At 32.6% G+C, this 19533-nt stretch overlaps 1 protein-coding gene across 4 annotated transcripts in view; it reads left to right on the forward strand.

The window, feature by feature from the left end:
• Positions 1–19533, forward strand: part of LOC130897564 (calcium/calmodulin-dependent protein kinase kinase 1) — a 509686-nt gene that overhangs the window by 450304 nt on the left and 39849 nt on the right. For all 4 annotated transcript variants that reach the window (XM_057806493.1, XM_057806492.1, XM_057806494.1 and 1 more), the window contains one exon: positions 18703–18905. In XM_057806493.1, the coding sequence (XP_057662476.1) occupies positions 18703–18905 (203 nt within the window). The remainder of the gene's footprint in view (positions 1–18702; positions 18906–19533) is intronic.

The following is a 19533-nucleotide window of genomic DNA, read 5'->3' on the forward strand; positions in this document are numbered from 1 at the left end:
AGCCTGTCACCAAACAAATCTTTAGGAGTTGGTAAAAATTTATGAATCTTACACGTAGTTGATTGGCTGTCTATCTTCAGAGGAGTTCCAGCATACGAATTGTCTTTTGAGAGCAAGGACAGTGGCAAATTATCTGTATCTGTGCCTGACCCATCTGAATCGTCCACATTTGCAGTTGAAATCTCTTGTTCTCCTGATTCATCATCATCATCAGATAAGATAGCAATATTCTCACTGTTTGTAGGATTTGGAAGTTCTGACAACGCAGAGAGCGCAAACGCCTCTTCAGGAATAGCATGAGGGTTATATGGATATAACCCTGTAGCGCGAAACCGTTCGTATTAGCCATACATTTCGGCCATACTTGTGAGAGAATGACATTGAAGCTTGTCTTGTTAAGGGTTCGTTCGGGATGCTGACTGACGTATTTAATCAACTCTTGGTCCCAATGGTGCTCAAAAGAACGATAAACAGATTTATCCATGCGTGGTATTTAACGGAAGACAATATAAAGTAATGCCACATTTTTCAGCTTCCTCAACAATAGTGAAGTCCAGGTGGCATTTTGCACCATCAAATATGAGGAGACATGGCCCTGATGTTTTGTATTTATGCAAATGATTAAGAAACTATGTGAAAGTTTTTGTCGTCATACTTCCTTTTGGCGTCATCTTCACCAGAGAGCCTCGAGGTAAATTGTCTTGGAATTCTGGCTTTAGTCTCTTACCTTTGAACAATATCATTGGCGGAATAGCTGATCCTATAGCATTTCCGCAGCCCACAACAGTTACACTTTCAGCATGCTCATTCGCTATTTCATGAACTTTTTTTCTTCCTTTGGCTGTCAGAACTTCCTCTTGATGGTGCAAAGATATGCGAGACTTTTTTTCATCGATGTTGTAAATGCTTTCAGGTTTATGTTCAATTCCAAGTCTATCCAGCAAACTTTTGTATTTGGAAAAATGATCGCTAACAATATCTTCATTTAATTTTTGAGCACGAGCTGGATTCATCATATGTCGTTTGAGAAACAACCTCAACCATTTCTTCCCCGCGGCGTTTTTGCATCATTGAAAGTGTTTGGAATTTTCTTAATTTTACAGAATGAAAAAGCCTTATGCTCAACATCTTTGATGTCAACGGCACTCCAACATCAGCCAAACGTATGATTCTTCTGACTAGTCCAGCTTCTTGTTCTGTAGTCAATATAGTCGTCCGATCCAGCTTTCGTGTAATCGACCCACTCGCTAGATGGTTGCGTAGGGTTCTTCTTGGGATGTTATATCTGGCTGCAGCAGCATATGTAGATAATATACCCCTTTCTACCATTTCAACAGCGTTTTCCATCTGTTGCGAAGTCCATTGAGCCCTTTTTTTCTTTGTGGTAGAAGCTGGTGATTTGTTTTCCATGATGTTAATGAAAACAAGGGTTTAGTATTTTACTGTGATACTTTTCTAACTAACATAAAACAATGTCCTAATAAGGCCTGTACTTGTGCCCTTATAAGGCCTACACATTTTTTTTTGTAGGCTTTATTAGGGTACATGGGTAAACAAAACAACAATTATATGGAAATACACCGATATTACAGCTTTTTCACTTACGTGAGGGGATGGCTACACTATAATTATCATATAAACAAAACACAGCACACCGTGTACAAATAAAAATAAAAATACTTACTGTTTACGCTGCCAGAATTTTATAAAAACAAGCGTGCACTCCACGTCGTTGTTGTTTGCGACTGTAGGTTCCGACACGTTCGCGGTACGGGCCCCTTGCTGTGCTTGTGAATGTTAGTTGTACACGCACACATCTAGCAATGATGGCGGAAATTTGAAATCATGAAGCGTGAAATTTTAAAAATAGGCCTTATTAGGACATAGGCTTTATTTTGGTCACCCACCTTATAGGATGAGGATGTCGCACTCATTAAGATATCCAAGCAAATGAAAAATGTCCTCCACTGATGATGAGATTTGAATAAGGAAATGATCAAACTTGTAATTATATGAACTTTTTTCATGAGGATAATATTCCACTTTCCTAGAAATGATCAATCACTCATTTTATAATAGGAGCAAATTGTTGTTCAACATAAGATAAATTAAAATTCTTAAGTTAGAAGTTCGTTATGGTACTTGCTGTTAAAGTAGTAGAAATCATTTTGTGAGCTTTAGTCGTTACAATAATATTATGTTGATGCATTAATTAAAATCCAGTTTAAATATGATAGTAACGACTCAAGACGGGGTAATATTCAGGCTGAAATACATTTATTATCACATTATCACTTATAGCAAGGACCACATATTCTACAACAAATTCAAGTCCAACTATACAAAATGAGAACTATTGTAGTTGAATAAAGGAAACTAATAATACATTGACAAGAAAAAAAACAAACCCCGAAAAGAGGAGTAACAAAAAAGAATAAAATACTGAATTCTCACTTTAACCGGCTTTCTTTGTGAAAGGCGACTACAGAAATAAAAAGCCAAAAGTATATAACCTGCTTCAAAGGAAAATACAGAACCACTAACACTAGAAGAACTAGTAGAGGAAATAAAGACAAAATGAACCCCAAAACAGTAACCGGTTATGATCCTATAACTGAAAAAATTATCAAACACCAGCAATCATTATTTATTATGTGAAGATATATAAATTTTAGAATAAAACATTTGCGTAGATAGAAGCAGAGGCCGACGTGCTTCCCAAACTGAGATCACAATATAGCCTGCTGTTAAAATCCTACATTAATGAAACAATTTCCGTATATAAAGCAAAGTTGTGAGAGTCAGCTAATGTATCTTCTATACATCTTTGATTTACCAGTAACAGAATAAAGTACATTTTCGACAATTTTCGACAGCTGGTAGAAATGATCAAGAGGTTGATGAAAGACCCCATCAAGCATTAAATTAAGTCAAAGCTCGATGCCTGTGCAAAAATCTGGTGCATCATATTTGATGGAAACAAATCAGTCGATTCAAATTTCATGAATAGACATTCTGGTCAAATGCTTATAATTATCAATATTCATATCATTCCATATGCAAAAAAGATGAACATAAAATCTGACATATAGAAAAATTTTGCTAGTTATTAAGTAGAAACTGTAAACTATCAATTAAACAAAAGTTATGAATATTAAAACAGGGCTTGAAACTTGTGAGGATAAATAGTATACAACTTTGGGCATTTGTCACTTCAATCAATATTTAAATCATACAAAATAAGGTATTGAGGTGTATTGTTGATGTCCGTTGGTATGCAAGATACAGAGACGGTTACGGCAATCTAGGAGTTAAAGTAGTAACAGACGAGGCAAAACATGTTGCAAAGAAGCATGAAGAATGACTTAAAATTCACGAGAGCTCCAGGGCAATCCATTGCCGAAACAACGTTGGATACTTAAAAAACTCAATAAAATTAAACCTTTTGAGTCAATGTAGTGGTGAAAAAACAGAGCAGATTGCATGTTGTGTTATGTAGTATCCTAGATAGAACAAAACATTAGTGCAGTGACTTAAACTCGGCAAACACTTTTAAGAGGATTTATAAGAAAAAATTTCTCGACAGTTTTATCTCTAGAGTAGTCGTAATTTGATTTAATATATAAAAAAAGTTTTGTTAGAGGTGGAAATATTTTAAACATTTGCTACAGTTAAATATTACAGAAGAAAAAGTGTTTATTAGTAATTGTCAGGCTGGGCTGTCTAAAAGTTGTAAACTATTACTGCAATTCCCTTACATCTGCTCAATAGATGCTGGAAATATTGATATTACTCGTACAAATAAAATGAAATTATGGCATCTAAATGAAAATAATGCGAACTAATGTCTTGCGTATTTAGATATATGAATACTATTGGTCTAAACCGCGCAAAATAAGTGGATTCATAAGACAACAGGATGTAAATTGATCGATAAAATTTTGAAAATAGAAGGTCAACCAAAGAGTACCTGCAAAGTAGGTTTTTGCCCACGACGGACACAATCATTTATAGAATCACAAATAGACTCGGATGTTATTCAAAGTGAAAAATATAATATTGTGAAAACATCAACTTCAAGTATTTCTGAATAATTATGTAAGTGCGTGGCAAATAAATTATAGCGACAAATTTGGAAATCAGCTTGTTTTATTAAGGAACAGTAAAAGCTTTTTAATAAAATTGTTTCCAACATAAGGTTTAGAATATAATAGTAATTTAGGAGAAGGTGAATTTAATGGCATATTATATAATAAATTCAATGGATCCCTCTAGCAGAAAGATTGAATTACATAAGGAGGATATAAATAACAATAATAGACGAACCTATTGGTTATATATCAAGTAAAAATCACAGTTCATCCAATTTTACTAACTTGTGTATTACTTTATTAAAATCTTTTCGTTTCATCTCTAAGTTGATAATGTCGAGAACACTAAATTAATTCCGTTCCATTTTCTCCTAATCTGGGAGCTAGCATATAGAGGTATATACAATGATGGAATAACAAATATTTTACGAATTTTTTTTGGAAACTATGATCGTGAAATATTGAGTGAATACTTCGAACCAAGCAAGAATAAATTGAGCTTTCGAAGGATTTCTGACGGGATACTGATTCTCAAATGAACACCACGAACGAAGCTAGTCATCTGTTTGAATCACACTTGATTTTTTATATGCATATAAACTCTGAGAAATTGAAAGAAAAATAAGGAACCAAGCTTTTTCATTATAATTATTATTATTAACGTTAATATTTGACAAGGAGGATTGATGAATAATAATTTAAAAAAAAAAATGCCACAATCTGAGTTTTTGAAACTCATGAGGTGATAGAGCTGACAGAAACTGTATCGAATAATTCGTTACCGTCTGAATAGACTAGTTTCTATGAATCTGTATCTAGTATGAAAGTTAGGGTGTGACGAATGTGCAGAAAATCATAGGTTTTTCTGTTGAAAATATGATTAATTAAAGTCAAACTAATAATTAGGTAAGTGCTAAGTATTGAACATAGCATGGATTTGAGTAAAGTATTTAGACATTTTGAAGAAGACATATCTCCAAAAAGGGAACACTTTGTTAAGTTCTATATTCATTTATAATAAGTATCATTCATTTTTTGATGTACAAAATATCGAAGTTCATTTCAATGATACAATTTTTCCTTGGGAAGGTGAAACCACTTTTGTAAAATATAAAAAATTTTCGATTCCAATTTTTATTTTTTCAAGTTTACCCCTGCTTGACAAAAGACTAATTTCTCGCATAATACAAGATTTGATAAATCACATATGGCTCAAAAATTTTCAAAAAAAAATATTTTTCTGGGAAGTATTTTTCACATGTCTAATATTGCAAAAATTATTAGAAAAAGTTGTTCAGATTCTAGGCCCATACATCAATTTTCATCAAATTTCAAATATAATTCTCAACTTCTATTAAAATTAAAAAATCACACTTGGTTTATTACTACAGGCTAAACACTTTTTACTGATAATTAAATAGGTAAGTAATTTGATAACCTCAACTTGAATTTCAGAATCCACTAATCCTCTTTCTCCATCTGCGCATTTTTCAATACGTTTTAGGAATTGTCCAAAAACTGCCTGTACTTGTTCTTCAGTAACTGATTGTGTTGCGTGTGTTATTTCACTATTATTCAGAATACGTTATTTTTTAACCTTTCCTCAAAAAAGCATTATTGAAAGGTGTGGTAATCTAGTAGACCTACATGTAACACTCATTCTCTCAAAATCTTTCACCAAACGCATCATTCGTCCAGAAAGAAGGTTTATAACTAATGTAAGTAATAAAAGAAGGTTCAATGATTTCAAGACGGTATGACACGGCACACCAAACATTTACTTTTTTGAAATAATACCTTTTTACTTTAATTTAAAAATGGAAATTGCTTTTGCTCCAATATTGACAGTTTTAGGAAGACGGAATACCATTTGTGGTAAAAGTTCATTAGCTTCCTTGAAGACAAACAGCACTGGTATCACTTATGGCTTACAATTCATGTAATTGCCTATCTATTTGTAGATAATATTAATAAGATGTTCGCATACAATAATATTTTTTTGCACAACAAGCTGAGAACTAAGAAATTATATGTGTTGTCGACCTTTCAATCCAAAATGTTTCTCTCAATTGATTAAATTTATATGAATAGACCAAATAAAGTGCTACGTAGATATAAATTTGATTGAAACAAGAAATGTAAGCACGTGTGTATCATAAAATCTCATTACGTGTTTGTTATTGATAAATGTCACTAAAAAAGATCGAGTAAATACATCGACATTAGCAGAATTAACCTTCATATTTTCAGAGGGCTTCTGACGGAACACTTACACACTTTATGTAACTTACATAAACACCCTGAGATAATAAAAATAAGAGCCACCAGCGACTGCACGTTTTGTGTAGGAGAGAAAAGACACAAACACATACATAATTTCTACATGCCCCTTTACATTCAGAATGTATGTTAATTGTTTTGAATCTTGATGATTAAATTAATTATATACTCTTTGTTCTACATTCGGTATTATTTTACTTAACATGCTTTGAAATTTGTTGATGAGGATAGATTCATTTTTATCTTTTGGAAATGTTTGTTGAATTATGTTGTTATGAAGTTATTATGAATGATATCAAATCAGTTTACTATAGTAAAAAAGTTTGAACTAAGAGCTTAAATGAATTATTTTATTTATGGAGTTTTGGGTTGATTGATGAATGCATTCGGAAAATCAATTACTAGTTGATGCGATATATTATTTCACAAATATCTAGTATCACTTAGAAAGATCTGAATCGGCAAATCTAAACACCATCTCTTATTTAAAGACAGAACCATTTATCATTTGTATTTATTATTTCAATATATTTGTTAATCTTCCTCGGAAACAACGTCAAAAGAAATATATAATTACATGTGAGCGTAATGGAAAATTAAATATAGTAATCAATATTAACTGAATTCAATATTAAATTCACATTAAAGTTGAATCTATGATCATTATTACAAAATATGAAGTATTTGACATTTTTATAATTTAATATAAATTTAAATTATAAAGAAAATATTAGCAATTCGTTGGAAAATTGACTGTTATCTATATGGCTCTTTATAATTTATAGTTATAGGTAACAAAAAAAAATAAATGGTAGAAGGCTGCATTTGCGAAATACCTAAGATGGTGGAGCAGGAAGATCTTACAAAGAAACCATAATGCCCAAGGTTTGAAGGACATGTAGGATATAACAGATTATAAAAAAGGGAAAATTTTAAATGGAAAAACATGGAGAAAGATGTGAGGAAATTGTCACAAGTGTCAAGTAAAGAAAGCTAAACCAGGTCATGAACAGAAATTCATTATTAAAGATACTGCAAATATATTTCCATTTTAAAATGGAATCTTTAGGTTGAGCCTTGAGACACTTTTTAGACAACTCTCGTAAATATCTCTCTTGAGGACCTATTGAGTTTTCTTCTTTAAAAGAACTAAAATCTCTCTAACGGAGGTTAAGTTTCAAATAAAATAATTCCTTATTCAAAAACCTAGACGTGAATTAAAAAGTCACGGACTTATTGAGCTGCAAATCTAGAAGTACGAGGGGCGTTTTTTTATCAACCTCAAGTAGGCTATAAATAGAAGACAAGTTCATATAAAACAATAATTAATTTACCAAAAGATTGGTACACTTACGGTTACTTTTCGACATAATCACTGAAGAGATTGAGACATTTGTCATATCTATGTACAGACTTTTCAATACCCTCTTCAAAGAAAGTAGCAGCCAGTATAGCCTAACCATTCAGAGTAGCAATAGAGTTAAAAACAGACCTTGAAATGCCTGGAAATTTCGTAGACAACGCAGTAATGGTGAATCTGCGGTTTCCTTTAATCATTCTGTCAACTCGTTGAACTAGTTCATCTGAAACGACAAATTTGCATTCATTTACAACACCATTTCTCATGAAGTTTTCCCCATACACATGAATTATTCTCCGATTGATTTCTGCAACACTATGCCCTTCAGCCTGTAGAAAACGAATCCCACTTTGCAATTCACACTTGGCGGTAGCATTAATAATGGTGGACATTTTTACGTGGCTGTAGGACAACACCGACTGACGCCTGAATGTCAACAGCCGCTTTCTTCTGCTCCCGTAGCATCTAGACACAGCGATCGGAGGCTGAAAACAAAAAAAGGCCTTGGAAATACATCGCTGCTTTAGAAGTATGAGTATGTATAAAACAAATTTAGAAAATTTGACATTTTAGGATAACACAGTTCTATGTATAACATGGTATACATAGAAACCTTCAAATATAAAATCACGTAAAGATTACTTTTACAATCATGAGAAAACCAAAATGTTTTCAAAATTGAAACATTAAGTTAAATAGTATTATATTGAACAAGAACCCACTTAATTCTCAATTGTAGTTCATTTTTTCGATATTTGAGAATAACAAGGTTACTATGTTGCAACATACATCCTCATATTTCTCTATTTTTCTTGTTGTTTTGTAATAATTATAGGATAGATTTTTCAGTTTGTTGAATCTGATGATACAGAGCCTGATTTAGTGGAGCACAAAACCGGAAAGAATATTCCACCAAAAAAAAGCTAGGTACCCGGAACCTGAGCACACAATATTCGAAAGAAAAATAGGATTGGACTACGTGTTAGCAAGAAAAAAACTTCGGTGAGCTAGAGAAAGAGTGTTTAATAGATTTTATTTCAAATGTGCTACAAAAGTGAGTGAAGATAATAGGAAAGAAATTTTTTAAATCTTCTATAAGTTAGATGCAAATGAAAAGAGATTGTTTATCTTAAATACAACTACAAAGTGTAAGGTTGAAAGGAGAAGGAAAGAAAAAAATCTGAAAACTCACAAAAGATAAATAGCTATGTTTTTTTTTTATTTCAAATATCAACAGAATATAGGTTGATAAGCCAAAACATATATATCTCGTCTATAACCATGCAACAAATTCTCACACATTCGAAACAATTAAGGAGGGAAAGTTTGAAGGAATTGAAGGAATTAAATTTGTAGAGCGACAGCTGCGTTCTACGAAATCGGATCAGCTTAATAAGCTATGCTATTGCTCATCAGTTTGAGCTTTAAGAAGATAACAATGAAATTTTCTGTACTAGGACACTCATGCATCCAGGAAGGTGATTAGGTACATAGCGCAAATGAGCGTACTTTGCGTAAATACTCATCCCCCATTTTTTTTATTCGGATCATTCTAAAAGTGATTTCTATAAAACCTTATAGAATACTTCTATTTTTTATTAATACAATTTATTCAACACTATATCAAATATGAATTCATTAAATTCAATAGTAAGCAAATGACTGTTATTCGAATAAATTACGTTTACTAATCAATAATCAAAACGGGCAAAAAAAGTAAAGGAAAACTTTCATCCACTTTCTGAAAATATACTATGTAAAGTATTTTATTTCACTTTTCATCATTACTTTTAAACATTGTGTTTATAGCATACATCTCATTGATATGAGTTGCACTTATTTGAAAAATATTATATTCTCTAATATCGTGTTTGTTTACTAGACGAAAATAACGATTTTGGCAATTCATTGAACTTAAAGACCTGGACGTCCTTGAACTCTACAGTTCCGAGTTAACTTTATAGAAATCGAAATTTTCTTTTATACAAACAAAAATATTGTCGTAAAACTATGGGCTAGACATCAGCTTGTCAAGATCTATGAGGAGACGTACTATCGATTACATATTGTGAGTCTTTACGTATTATTCAGTGAGAATTGACTAAATCAATGGTAAACAATTTCTTTTTTCGGGGTTATGTGTGTGTCCTAATTAGTTTGTATATATCTTGTTTTTTAGTTTTCTATGGACAAATATCTATCAATTATCAGATTTGTTGTCAATTTTGAGGATGCCGAGGTTTTAACTACCACAACTCTTTTTTTTTAATTAGAATGAAACATTGCAGGGATCTAGATATTTTCAATTGTTTATTATGAAATGATGACAAATATTCTTGAAATAGTACCAAAAAATAAGTAAATCAGTTGACAGTCTCAATAAATATCTCGTAATCTTGCTGTATTCAGGTTATCTAAATGTTGTTGTCGTCCTATTAAATCGAGATAATTGTTTTTTCATGAATTTTCATCTCCATTTTTTTGTTCATATAATTTTGCTATATTATTCAAAATAACCAAAGAGTTTTGAATAAATTCCTGCAATTCGAGGGCTCCTACTTATGTTTCGATATAGATGTGAATATGTCAGATCTGATATTGCCGTCATAAAAATTGACTTTTTAATGCCGTACCTTTTCATATCAAAACGTGTTGTCATGCGAGTGCTATTTGAACTATATACAGATACTTGAAACATTCATCTTAGTCAAAAAATGGAATTAAATTGCGAACATTTTCGTGCGACTTTTTCTATGACTTTTCACGTAGACTGAACCAACAGCAGCGGGCCGATCAACTCGCTTCGACAGTTTGGTGATGAAACATCATATCCAGCCACTGTGTTTTGCTGGTTTCCCGAAATCAATCATGGTCGCACTTCGCCATAGGAGGAATTTTGTGAAGGTCGTTCAAAATCAGCTGTTGTGCCAGTAAATGGATACCTTTGAACTAGAAACTGAACAACAATCGACTGTATGTGTCTTTCATACGAGCCAAATTCAACATAAGTTGTTTGCGCATGAAGCATTTTGAAGCAGATATTTTTTTCGGAATAATTGGACATATTACCACCGTTCTATTAGAGCAATCTAGAACGGTCAATTCTGAGTGGTTCACCAGCATTTTGTCGCCAGAAAAAAGGGAAATTAATCGCAAAAGACGAATCATTCTCCACCACGACAATGCGATCTGTCACACATCAGTTCATACAAAAACTTTTTTTTTTCTTTAATTTCGCATCAACTACAAGGTTATTAGCGATATGTCAGTTGTTCACTTTTAGGTATTTGATTAAGTCTGCGGTATTACAATTATTGTTCAGTAGAGCGATCATGGTGTTTGGGAAGTTGTTAATTAGTCTTTCGTTTTTGTTCTTTTGACAGTTCAACAATAAGTGTTTCACGTTTAGATTTTCGTTACAAGTTTCACATATTGGTATGTTCTCTCCGTTAAATTAATGTGAGTGTGTCACTTTGGTGTGCCCCAGCCTTAAACGATCGATTTTTATTTGATCCGTACGATTTTTGAAGCTGTTTTTCCATGGTTGACCGGATGGTTTTATAGATTTTAATATCGACTGCGATTTGTTCCACTCACTTTGCCACTGGCACTGTACTTTTGTTTTTATTGTCCCTTTAAAGTCGTTTGCTATCACTTCCCGTACAATTGTTGCTTGGTCTGCTTTTTCATTTCCTGGGATTCCTGTGTGTGATGGGACCCAAATAATTGATACATTTGCTTTGGTTTGGCCGATAAGGTGTAGTTGAGTTTTAATAAGGATACCTATAGGGTGTTTGGGAAAGAGTTGTTGGATTGTTTGTATCGAGCTCATGGAGTCTGTAATTATGGCTATTCTATTGTATTGATTTCTTCTAGCGATGATTAGTGCCTGTAATATGGCATAGAGTTCTCCAGTGTGGACGCTGTGAAGATAGTTTGAATGTGTGTATCTCGTTCTCTACTACTACTGCGGCTCCTAGGCCATTAGGTGTTTTGGAAGCGTCGGGGTACAGAAAATGGTATTCTTTGAAGCTTTTGTCTGTAAGAGTACAGAACGATTGTGTTATTAGAGAACGGGTTGTTTCTTCTTTTTTAAAGGAGTTCATGTTGACGTTGATGGTGGGAATAGGGATTGTCCAAGAAGGGGGGATATTTATGTGGGTTGGAAAGAAATCTGGTAATTAAAGTACAAGGGTGTTTGTGTATTGGCGAATTCTTTCATAGATCGGAATAGTTGTTTGTTTGTTTTCGAATAGGTGTTTGAAGCGATCTGTGTTAATTTTCTGATTAACAGGGTTATTTTTATTTGACATGACTGATGTTGCATAGTTCATACTTCGGAGTCGGAGGGGTGATATTCCGGTGAGGCAGTGGAGGCTTTCGGTGTTGTTCGGAATGCGCCAGTAGCGATTCTTAGTGCAGTACTTTGCAATGTGTCAAGTTGTTTAATATATGTTTTTTCGCATGATGCATAGGCGATTGAGCCGTAGTCGATTCTTAATCTTATGAGTGTCTTATATAGGTTTGTCAAACATGTAGAATCGGCGCCCCATATTGTTTTTAATAAATTGATGCCATTTTGGCATACTTTCTTGAGATGATTAATGTGTTGTTTCCAAGTAAGTTTTTTATCAAAGATAAAGCCCAGAAACTTAATGCTTTCCACAAATTCAAAACTTCTACCTTTCAAGGTCAGTACGGGCGTTTCTTGTATATATTTTCTGGAGAAGTTGATACACTTTGTTTTAGTTTCGGAGAATTTCAATCCGCTATTGTTAGACCAGTTGTTTAATTCGTCTAGTGTAGTTTGTATGTGTTTGAATAGTAGTTATGCTTTTACCTTTTGCAAACAACATCAGGTCATCGGCATAAAATCTACTACAATAGGAGATCGCGATAAGAAAGAGGGTGGAGATTATTGTGGACCCTTGTGGTATCCCATTCTTCTGTATTTTTTCAACATAGAGGTTTGAGTCTATTCTTACTTGGAAGTATCTATCTGTGAGAAAATTGTTGATGAAGTGTAAAGTGTTTACTCTTAGTCCCCAATGATGTAATTTTGAGATTATGTTGGGTCTTCATACCACGTCGTACGCTTTAGAGATATCAATGAATACTGCTATGCATTCTTGTTTATTGGGCAGTCCTTTGCTTATTTCAGACTCGAGATCATTTTGCGAAATCCGCTTTGCTCTGGTATTAATAAATCGTTCTGTTCTAGTACCCAGAGAAGTCTACGATTGGTCATTTTTTCCATGATTTTGCATAGAACGTTGGTTAAGGATATTGGTCGATATGAGTCTGGGTTAGTTCTCGTTTTGTCGGGATTCAAAAAAGGAATTATCACAGCTTCGCGCCAACTTGAAAGGAAGACTTTGATTCAAATGTAGTTGTATAGTTTTAAAAGGTATTCTTTGGTAGTGATGGAAAGTTTTTGTAGAAATATACAGGTATTTGGTCTTGACCAGGAGCTGTCGGTTTTTGTTATTTCAGAGCTTCGTGTAGTTCTGTTTTGTTGAAAGGGTAATTGATGACATTTGTTACAGTTTCAGTAAAATCTATTAATTTTTCTTTCTTGATATCTCTTGTAGTTTGTATGAATGTTGGGTCGTAGTTTGAATCGCTAGAGTTATGGGTTAGGGGGAGTTAGATGGGGTTGAGGATGTTATTGTAGACAAGAATTTAGTCCGTGATTCGCACTTACTCTTTTTCATAATGTATCTTTTTTGAAAAGTCAAAACATCGAATTGATGAAGTCATTCGCCGTTCTGGTCTTGTTTAGCAGTCAATGATCCTTTTTTATTCCCGCAATAAAATTGTGATTTCAATGTTTTTTCACACCTGAAATGAGTTCAAATCACATGTTTTCGAAGTACATCGATCCTAAAGGGAAAGATGCTTCGACAATTGGTCAAACGCATACAAAAGAGATCTTAATTAAGAATATTATAAATATTTGTTCTCATTTTTCTATCTCAAAACTTAAGTAGCCACCCTCGTAGTAAGAAATATGTGAGAACGATACTTACAAAATTCATTCCTATAAAGTGTGTGTAAATGTGTTGAATTCTCAATTATTGGTAATTTTGTATAAAATAAACATTTCCTCACGATGACTTTGATGTTGTTAAACCGTCATCCGAAAGTTGGGGACCCAGTAAACTTAGTATTAGTAAATTCAGGAACGTCATATATCTATACTAAAAAAATTATGTATCCAAAATATTACCTAATGGCGATATATTTCAAAAACTGTGACAAAAGTAGAAAATCTGCAAACACCATTCGACACTATGAAAAAATATACAAAAGGTCATAATTAAACCACAAATTCAGTGATTTTGTTTGTCCCTGCATATGTTAATTTATCATATGAAAAGATTTTCCACCTTAATATTACCCCTTGAGTACTTTTTTAATATCTCGTATAATCGAGTTGTAATACTAACGTAACGCGGTTATTTGTTCTTTGTTTTCCATTCTATTCGCGGTTCATAAAGTTTATGCTTAATGCGGCATTAAATAGTGAGGAAAACGAACAGTTGAAAGGTGATTACTTAATGGTCGGCGTATTCGAAACGCTTACAAAGTGAACGGTTCATTATTTTGATTTCCCCCGAGAAATAATTAGAGATTACCGTATTTTTTGCCGCCTACAACTAAATATGTTGAGAATCATTTGAAAAGATATTAGGTTTGAGGAAAACCTAATATGAATCGTTCACCAATCGACCTGTATATCTTCAGTGGCTGTAAACGTGATTTCATCAATTCTTGTCATATCGCATACTCACGCCATAGATTGAGTTCAACATAGCAACGATATCTTGTCAGGGTTTTACATTGCAAAATATTGGATCGGATTGTAACGTATTTAATTGATTGTGCAGGATCTTATTTGTGTAATTAAATAATGATCACATATAATATCTTGAAAATATTGTGATGAATCAATCAGATTAAAACATTCGATAACGCTGCCTCAAAGCAAAGACAATTTATATCAAAAATACATGCCTCGAATGGTTTTTGAAAACACCAAAAAAGCTACTATTATTACTAATATTATAAATGTGAATGTAAGTTTGCTTGTTACGCTTTCACGTGAAAACTACTTAATCGAGTATCTTGTAACTTTGTACACACATTCTTGGAGGTATTATAACTAACATATACATAATATAATATATACATAACAAAGAATATTTTTTACGTAAGATGAAAAAATTAGTTCTCAAAACATCTCAAAATCTAGTTTTTTCAACGCCATCTAGTATTTCCGTAATGACGTTCCAGCCCAGAGTACTGTAATACCGTTGCACTATATTTCCGACACTCACGTCAATATCCAATCCAATTGACTATAGTTTCAGCTATTTCAAATTTTCTTTATTTATTTTTATGTTTTTCTTTCATTATATATGCAGTATAGAACTATTTGAATTTTGAGGTTAGGTGTAATTTTTGTGGTTAGATGCTATTCATTATGATTCCAATTATTCCCATTGACATTGTATTCTAATTCAAAAAGTTTCAGTTTCCCGTGAAGCTTAGTTTTGCTTGTTATTATAAACAAAGAACAAGGGCAGACATTACATGGGAGTGCGGTAGTGCATTCAGAAACGCCTTGATTCTCTCATGGTCAACTATATGTAGCCTGTTCGCTTGTGTCTAATGCCCGGAATTTACACATTTTTGCACTCCACATTAAAACTTTTAATATCGTCTACAAAAATGCCTTAGATTAATTCTCTGCATTTATATTTTTTAAACTGTTAAAATTAAAAATTATTCATTTTTGTTACAAAGAAATATATTTTAACGTTTCTTGTTGTATTTCAAAACTTAATTGTGTGTAGTAATTGTAAAAATGGATAATAGTTATTTACGCAACAAGTGCAGAAAGTTTATTGTATAAATGTTTATTGTACGCGACAACACGTCGAGTTGCATACAATATATTTTCTATGTTCAAAAAAATAATTATTTAGTTGTAGAAAAATAAAGAGCATAGTGTAATTTGAGAGAAAAATATGCAATAATCAATTAACACTATCGGTTAACATTGAAAAACCGCTAGAAACTAGTAATTAGGAATAATTCAACGTAAACATTATTTGTACCATTAATATTAAAATTAAATGTACAATTTTTGCAATTTTTAATATTAATATTTCTTTGTGAATTATTTTTAATTCTACTTCTTGATTTGTAACTTCTATAAATATACTAGTACTTGGTATCTGTACATTGTCATTGTCTTCAGCTTGAAATATTTGTCTTGCAACATTGAGTTTGATTGCAAGTGATTGCTCTACGTATCCTTCCGCTTCTGTCGACGATTTCCATCCGCCGAGTCGTTCGAGCTATGGTATATCTGCTCCAGTATCTGTAAGAAGTGTTGTGGATAATCTCCTGATGCAGTGACCTGTTTATAGCTCAAGATTCAGAAATTTTGCAATTTCATACAGAATTTTAGTAAAAGTGTTTGCACCAATAGCTTGGACAGTGCACTTTTCATTTCGGTAATTGATAAAAAACGTTTATGTAGAATATGACTGGGACGTAGTTTCGTGTATTTATGGTATATATCGATCAAATCTAATCCTTCATTAACCTCGCCTCTAATGACAAAACTTCGTTCCTTGTCAGTTTTGGAACATGGCACTTTTACAATTAATATTGAACCTACTTCTTATATGTCTTCAATACTCAATTTTCGAGGCTGATCTCTATGACACTCTTCTGTGATTCCAAATATTCCAGCGAACTACAACAAATAATTTTAATATGTCTTACAACAGCTAAACAATAATTTTTGACTTACCTTTTTAATCGAATACTCGGAGCTTCTTTTATAAATTATAAATGTGTCCCCTATTAAATTTTTGACCGAAATCCTGCAGAGATGCTTCATAAATGCCGTTAGTTTTTTATAATTGTTAATATTAATATCTTCTTTTGTAAAAAGGCAAGCTCTCACCATTGAGTACTAAGAACAAAGTGATGAGGGCTTAATAACTTTCGATCTTTTTGAAAAATATGCAAGAAGCACATTTTGAAGATTCACTTTTTTATCGAAGTACCACTCTTTAAAACAATTATAACGAATTTAATATAGTTTTCTCTATTTACTAGTTAATAAGTTTAATGATGCGGTATTTGCTATATCACCTACTTCTGGTGGGCTCCAGAAAATTCTTCCTCACAACTATCATCTATTTTTCTAAAAATGTTAATATTTTTAAACTTTGGTTGTCAAAATTAATTTTTGACTGACTTTCTAGATTTGCAGAGTTACATTATCTAAATCAGTAGTCGTGATTGCCTATGTATTCACGGTTGTGTTTATAAATTGTATATATGCTATATAAATCATATAGCATTATAAGAAAAAAATGCATTTTCTACTAATTTCGTTATCCAGTACATAATAAATATGAATGATAATAAAATAAAATCAGCAATTATTTGAAATTATTACAATCTCACAGAAAAAGCACTACATATTTCACTCATTTCAGTATTTATGTTTGTCTTGATTACAAACCTCTGTACTATAATGAAAGAAGAAGGCAATATTTATTGCACTAGTGCAATAAAGATCCACTTTTTCCAGTGAATATAGTTCAATAAAGTTGTGTTTATTGCATGAACGTAGAAAAAATATGCTCTCTGATACTTATTCAATGGCTTCAATGCGATTGAAGCCACGCGTAAAAGCTAGTAATTCAATAAATGTTCAGCATATTTAAGATTGATGAAAAGTAAACTTAGACCAGGATTATTACGGAGCTTTGAATCCGACCCCTTTACGTCGAAACTTCCGATTATTATTTCTCCTTCGGTTCCAACTTCGGCTCCGACACTTTTAAATCGGAGGTCTAAGCATTACATAACGGCAGCAGTGACCTGCATCAGATCCATATTCATACATGTCGCGCGGGGAATCCCCAGGACTCCCTTACGTGAGCTTATCGTCAATTATTTTTTCACTTGTTGTTAGTCGTTACGCACACAACGTAGGTTATAAAAATTTGTTTTGATTGTTGCGCCTTAGTATCAATTAAAGTGATCTGGTTTTGTGTTGGACAACAAAACTGAAAAAACTTCTTCGAAGTTTATTTAAATTCGGCAAAGTGTACACTGTGTATGAAGACGTATCCAAAAAGAGAGGTACGACAACGTCGTTAAAAGATCATTTAAAGTCTGTCCATACCACTGAATACGAACAATTAATAAAATTAGAAACTGAAACGAAGGAGCATTCTCACCCAGAGTAGAATCTAGTCTAGCTTTGTCTAGTCTATTGGTTGGAGTAAATTCAAATAAAAGTATTGTATGACATAACGATGACCAATTTTTCCATGTTCTCGAATTCAGAGAACGTTCACTATAGATATGGCTGCCAAACAAATAATAAACAACGTAGCGTCTTCAAACTTGAAATATATGCTATATAGATTCTGTATTTTCTGATACATTGGTATTTTTCGAGCAACTACTGCCATCTCTAGATCATGTCAGGTACTTCTGGGACTATCCTCGTACATTACATTACGTTTCTTGAGCTCAACATAATAAAGCACATTCCTAATAGGAGCGAATACTTATGATCTATATTTTAATGTCTATTAAATACTTCTAGCCAAATTTTGTAAATCTGTAAACTTTTTCTTTTGAAAAGCCCAATTTATCTTGACTAGTAGGTAGGTAACTTAGACAACCTATATAAAAATAAAACTGCAGCATGATATTTTCCATTTTCATTTTCCTAAATTAATGAAAATTATCGTAACGTACCCTCCTTGAATAATATAAGAACAGCATGTTATTATAATAGTGCTATTAAATAACATTTCTAACCAAATTCCTACAATCATCTTTTCATATTTAATAAACAAATATTTTCCTTGAAATGAAGCACGAATGAATGTGTATTCTATCATTATTAAATTCCTTTATTTCTAGTTCACTACCAAAGAATCATCCACAGAGACATAAAACCGGCAAATTTACTTTTAAGCGATACGGGTAGAGTTCAGATAGCCGACCTGGGGGTATGCAACGAGTTTCACGGAAGCGATGCTTTTCTCTCGAATACTGCAGGCACTCCAGCTTTCTCGCCACCAGAAGCCATTAGCGATCAGAAACAAGCAGGATTCAGTGGAAAGGTAAGGTATTATGTAACAGTCTCGTATAAAAACTGGATAATGAACTATTTATTTAAAACAAAGTCATGATTGCCTAGGAAGGGTAAACCGAAGAGAATTGAGAGAATTTTAAGTTTAACAAATATAAGTCAATAAAGAAACGTTGTATGTCTATAAATTTTAGTTATTGTAGCTAAATCTATATTTTTTTGAACAAAAATCTCAAAAATTGAGATTTTCCTGAAAATTTCAGATAAATAGAATATAACCCATTGTATAAATCATAAATAAATAACACATTTCTTTGTGAAAGGTAAAAGTCAAAATTCAATTTGGTAAATAATATTCGGGCCCACACCAATGATAGTTTCTTGAGACCTATTCGAAGGTCTAAATTAACTTCTTTTCATTTAATATTGGTGATTGGTAATATTATCAAGGTAGCACGAGCGAAAGTTCCTCTTAAGCGTTATTTGATGAGGTGCATAGAGCTTCGTGAACGTTAGTTGCGGATCGTTGAGGGGATTAACGACGGTAGTCTCCCGAAAATGTGGAAAAAAAATAATTATCCTATTTGTTCCTCACTATTTAAATTTTATATTTTTCAATTTAACGAAAAAAAAACAACTGATCAACTAAAAATTTACCC

The sequence above is a fragment of the Diorhabda carinulata genome, chromosome 8 (assembly GCF_026250575.1).
Source record: "Diorhabda carinulata isolate Delta chromosome 8, icDioCari1.1, whole genome shotgun sequence".
Taxonomy (NCBI): domain Eukaryota; kingdom Metazoa; phylum Arthropoda; class Insecta; order Coleoptera; family Chrysomelidae; genus Diorhabda; species Diorhabda carinulata.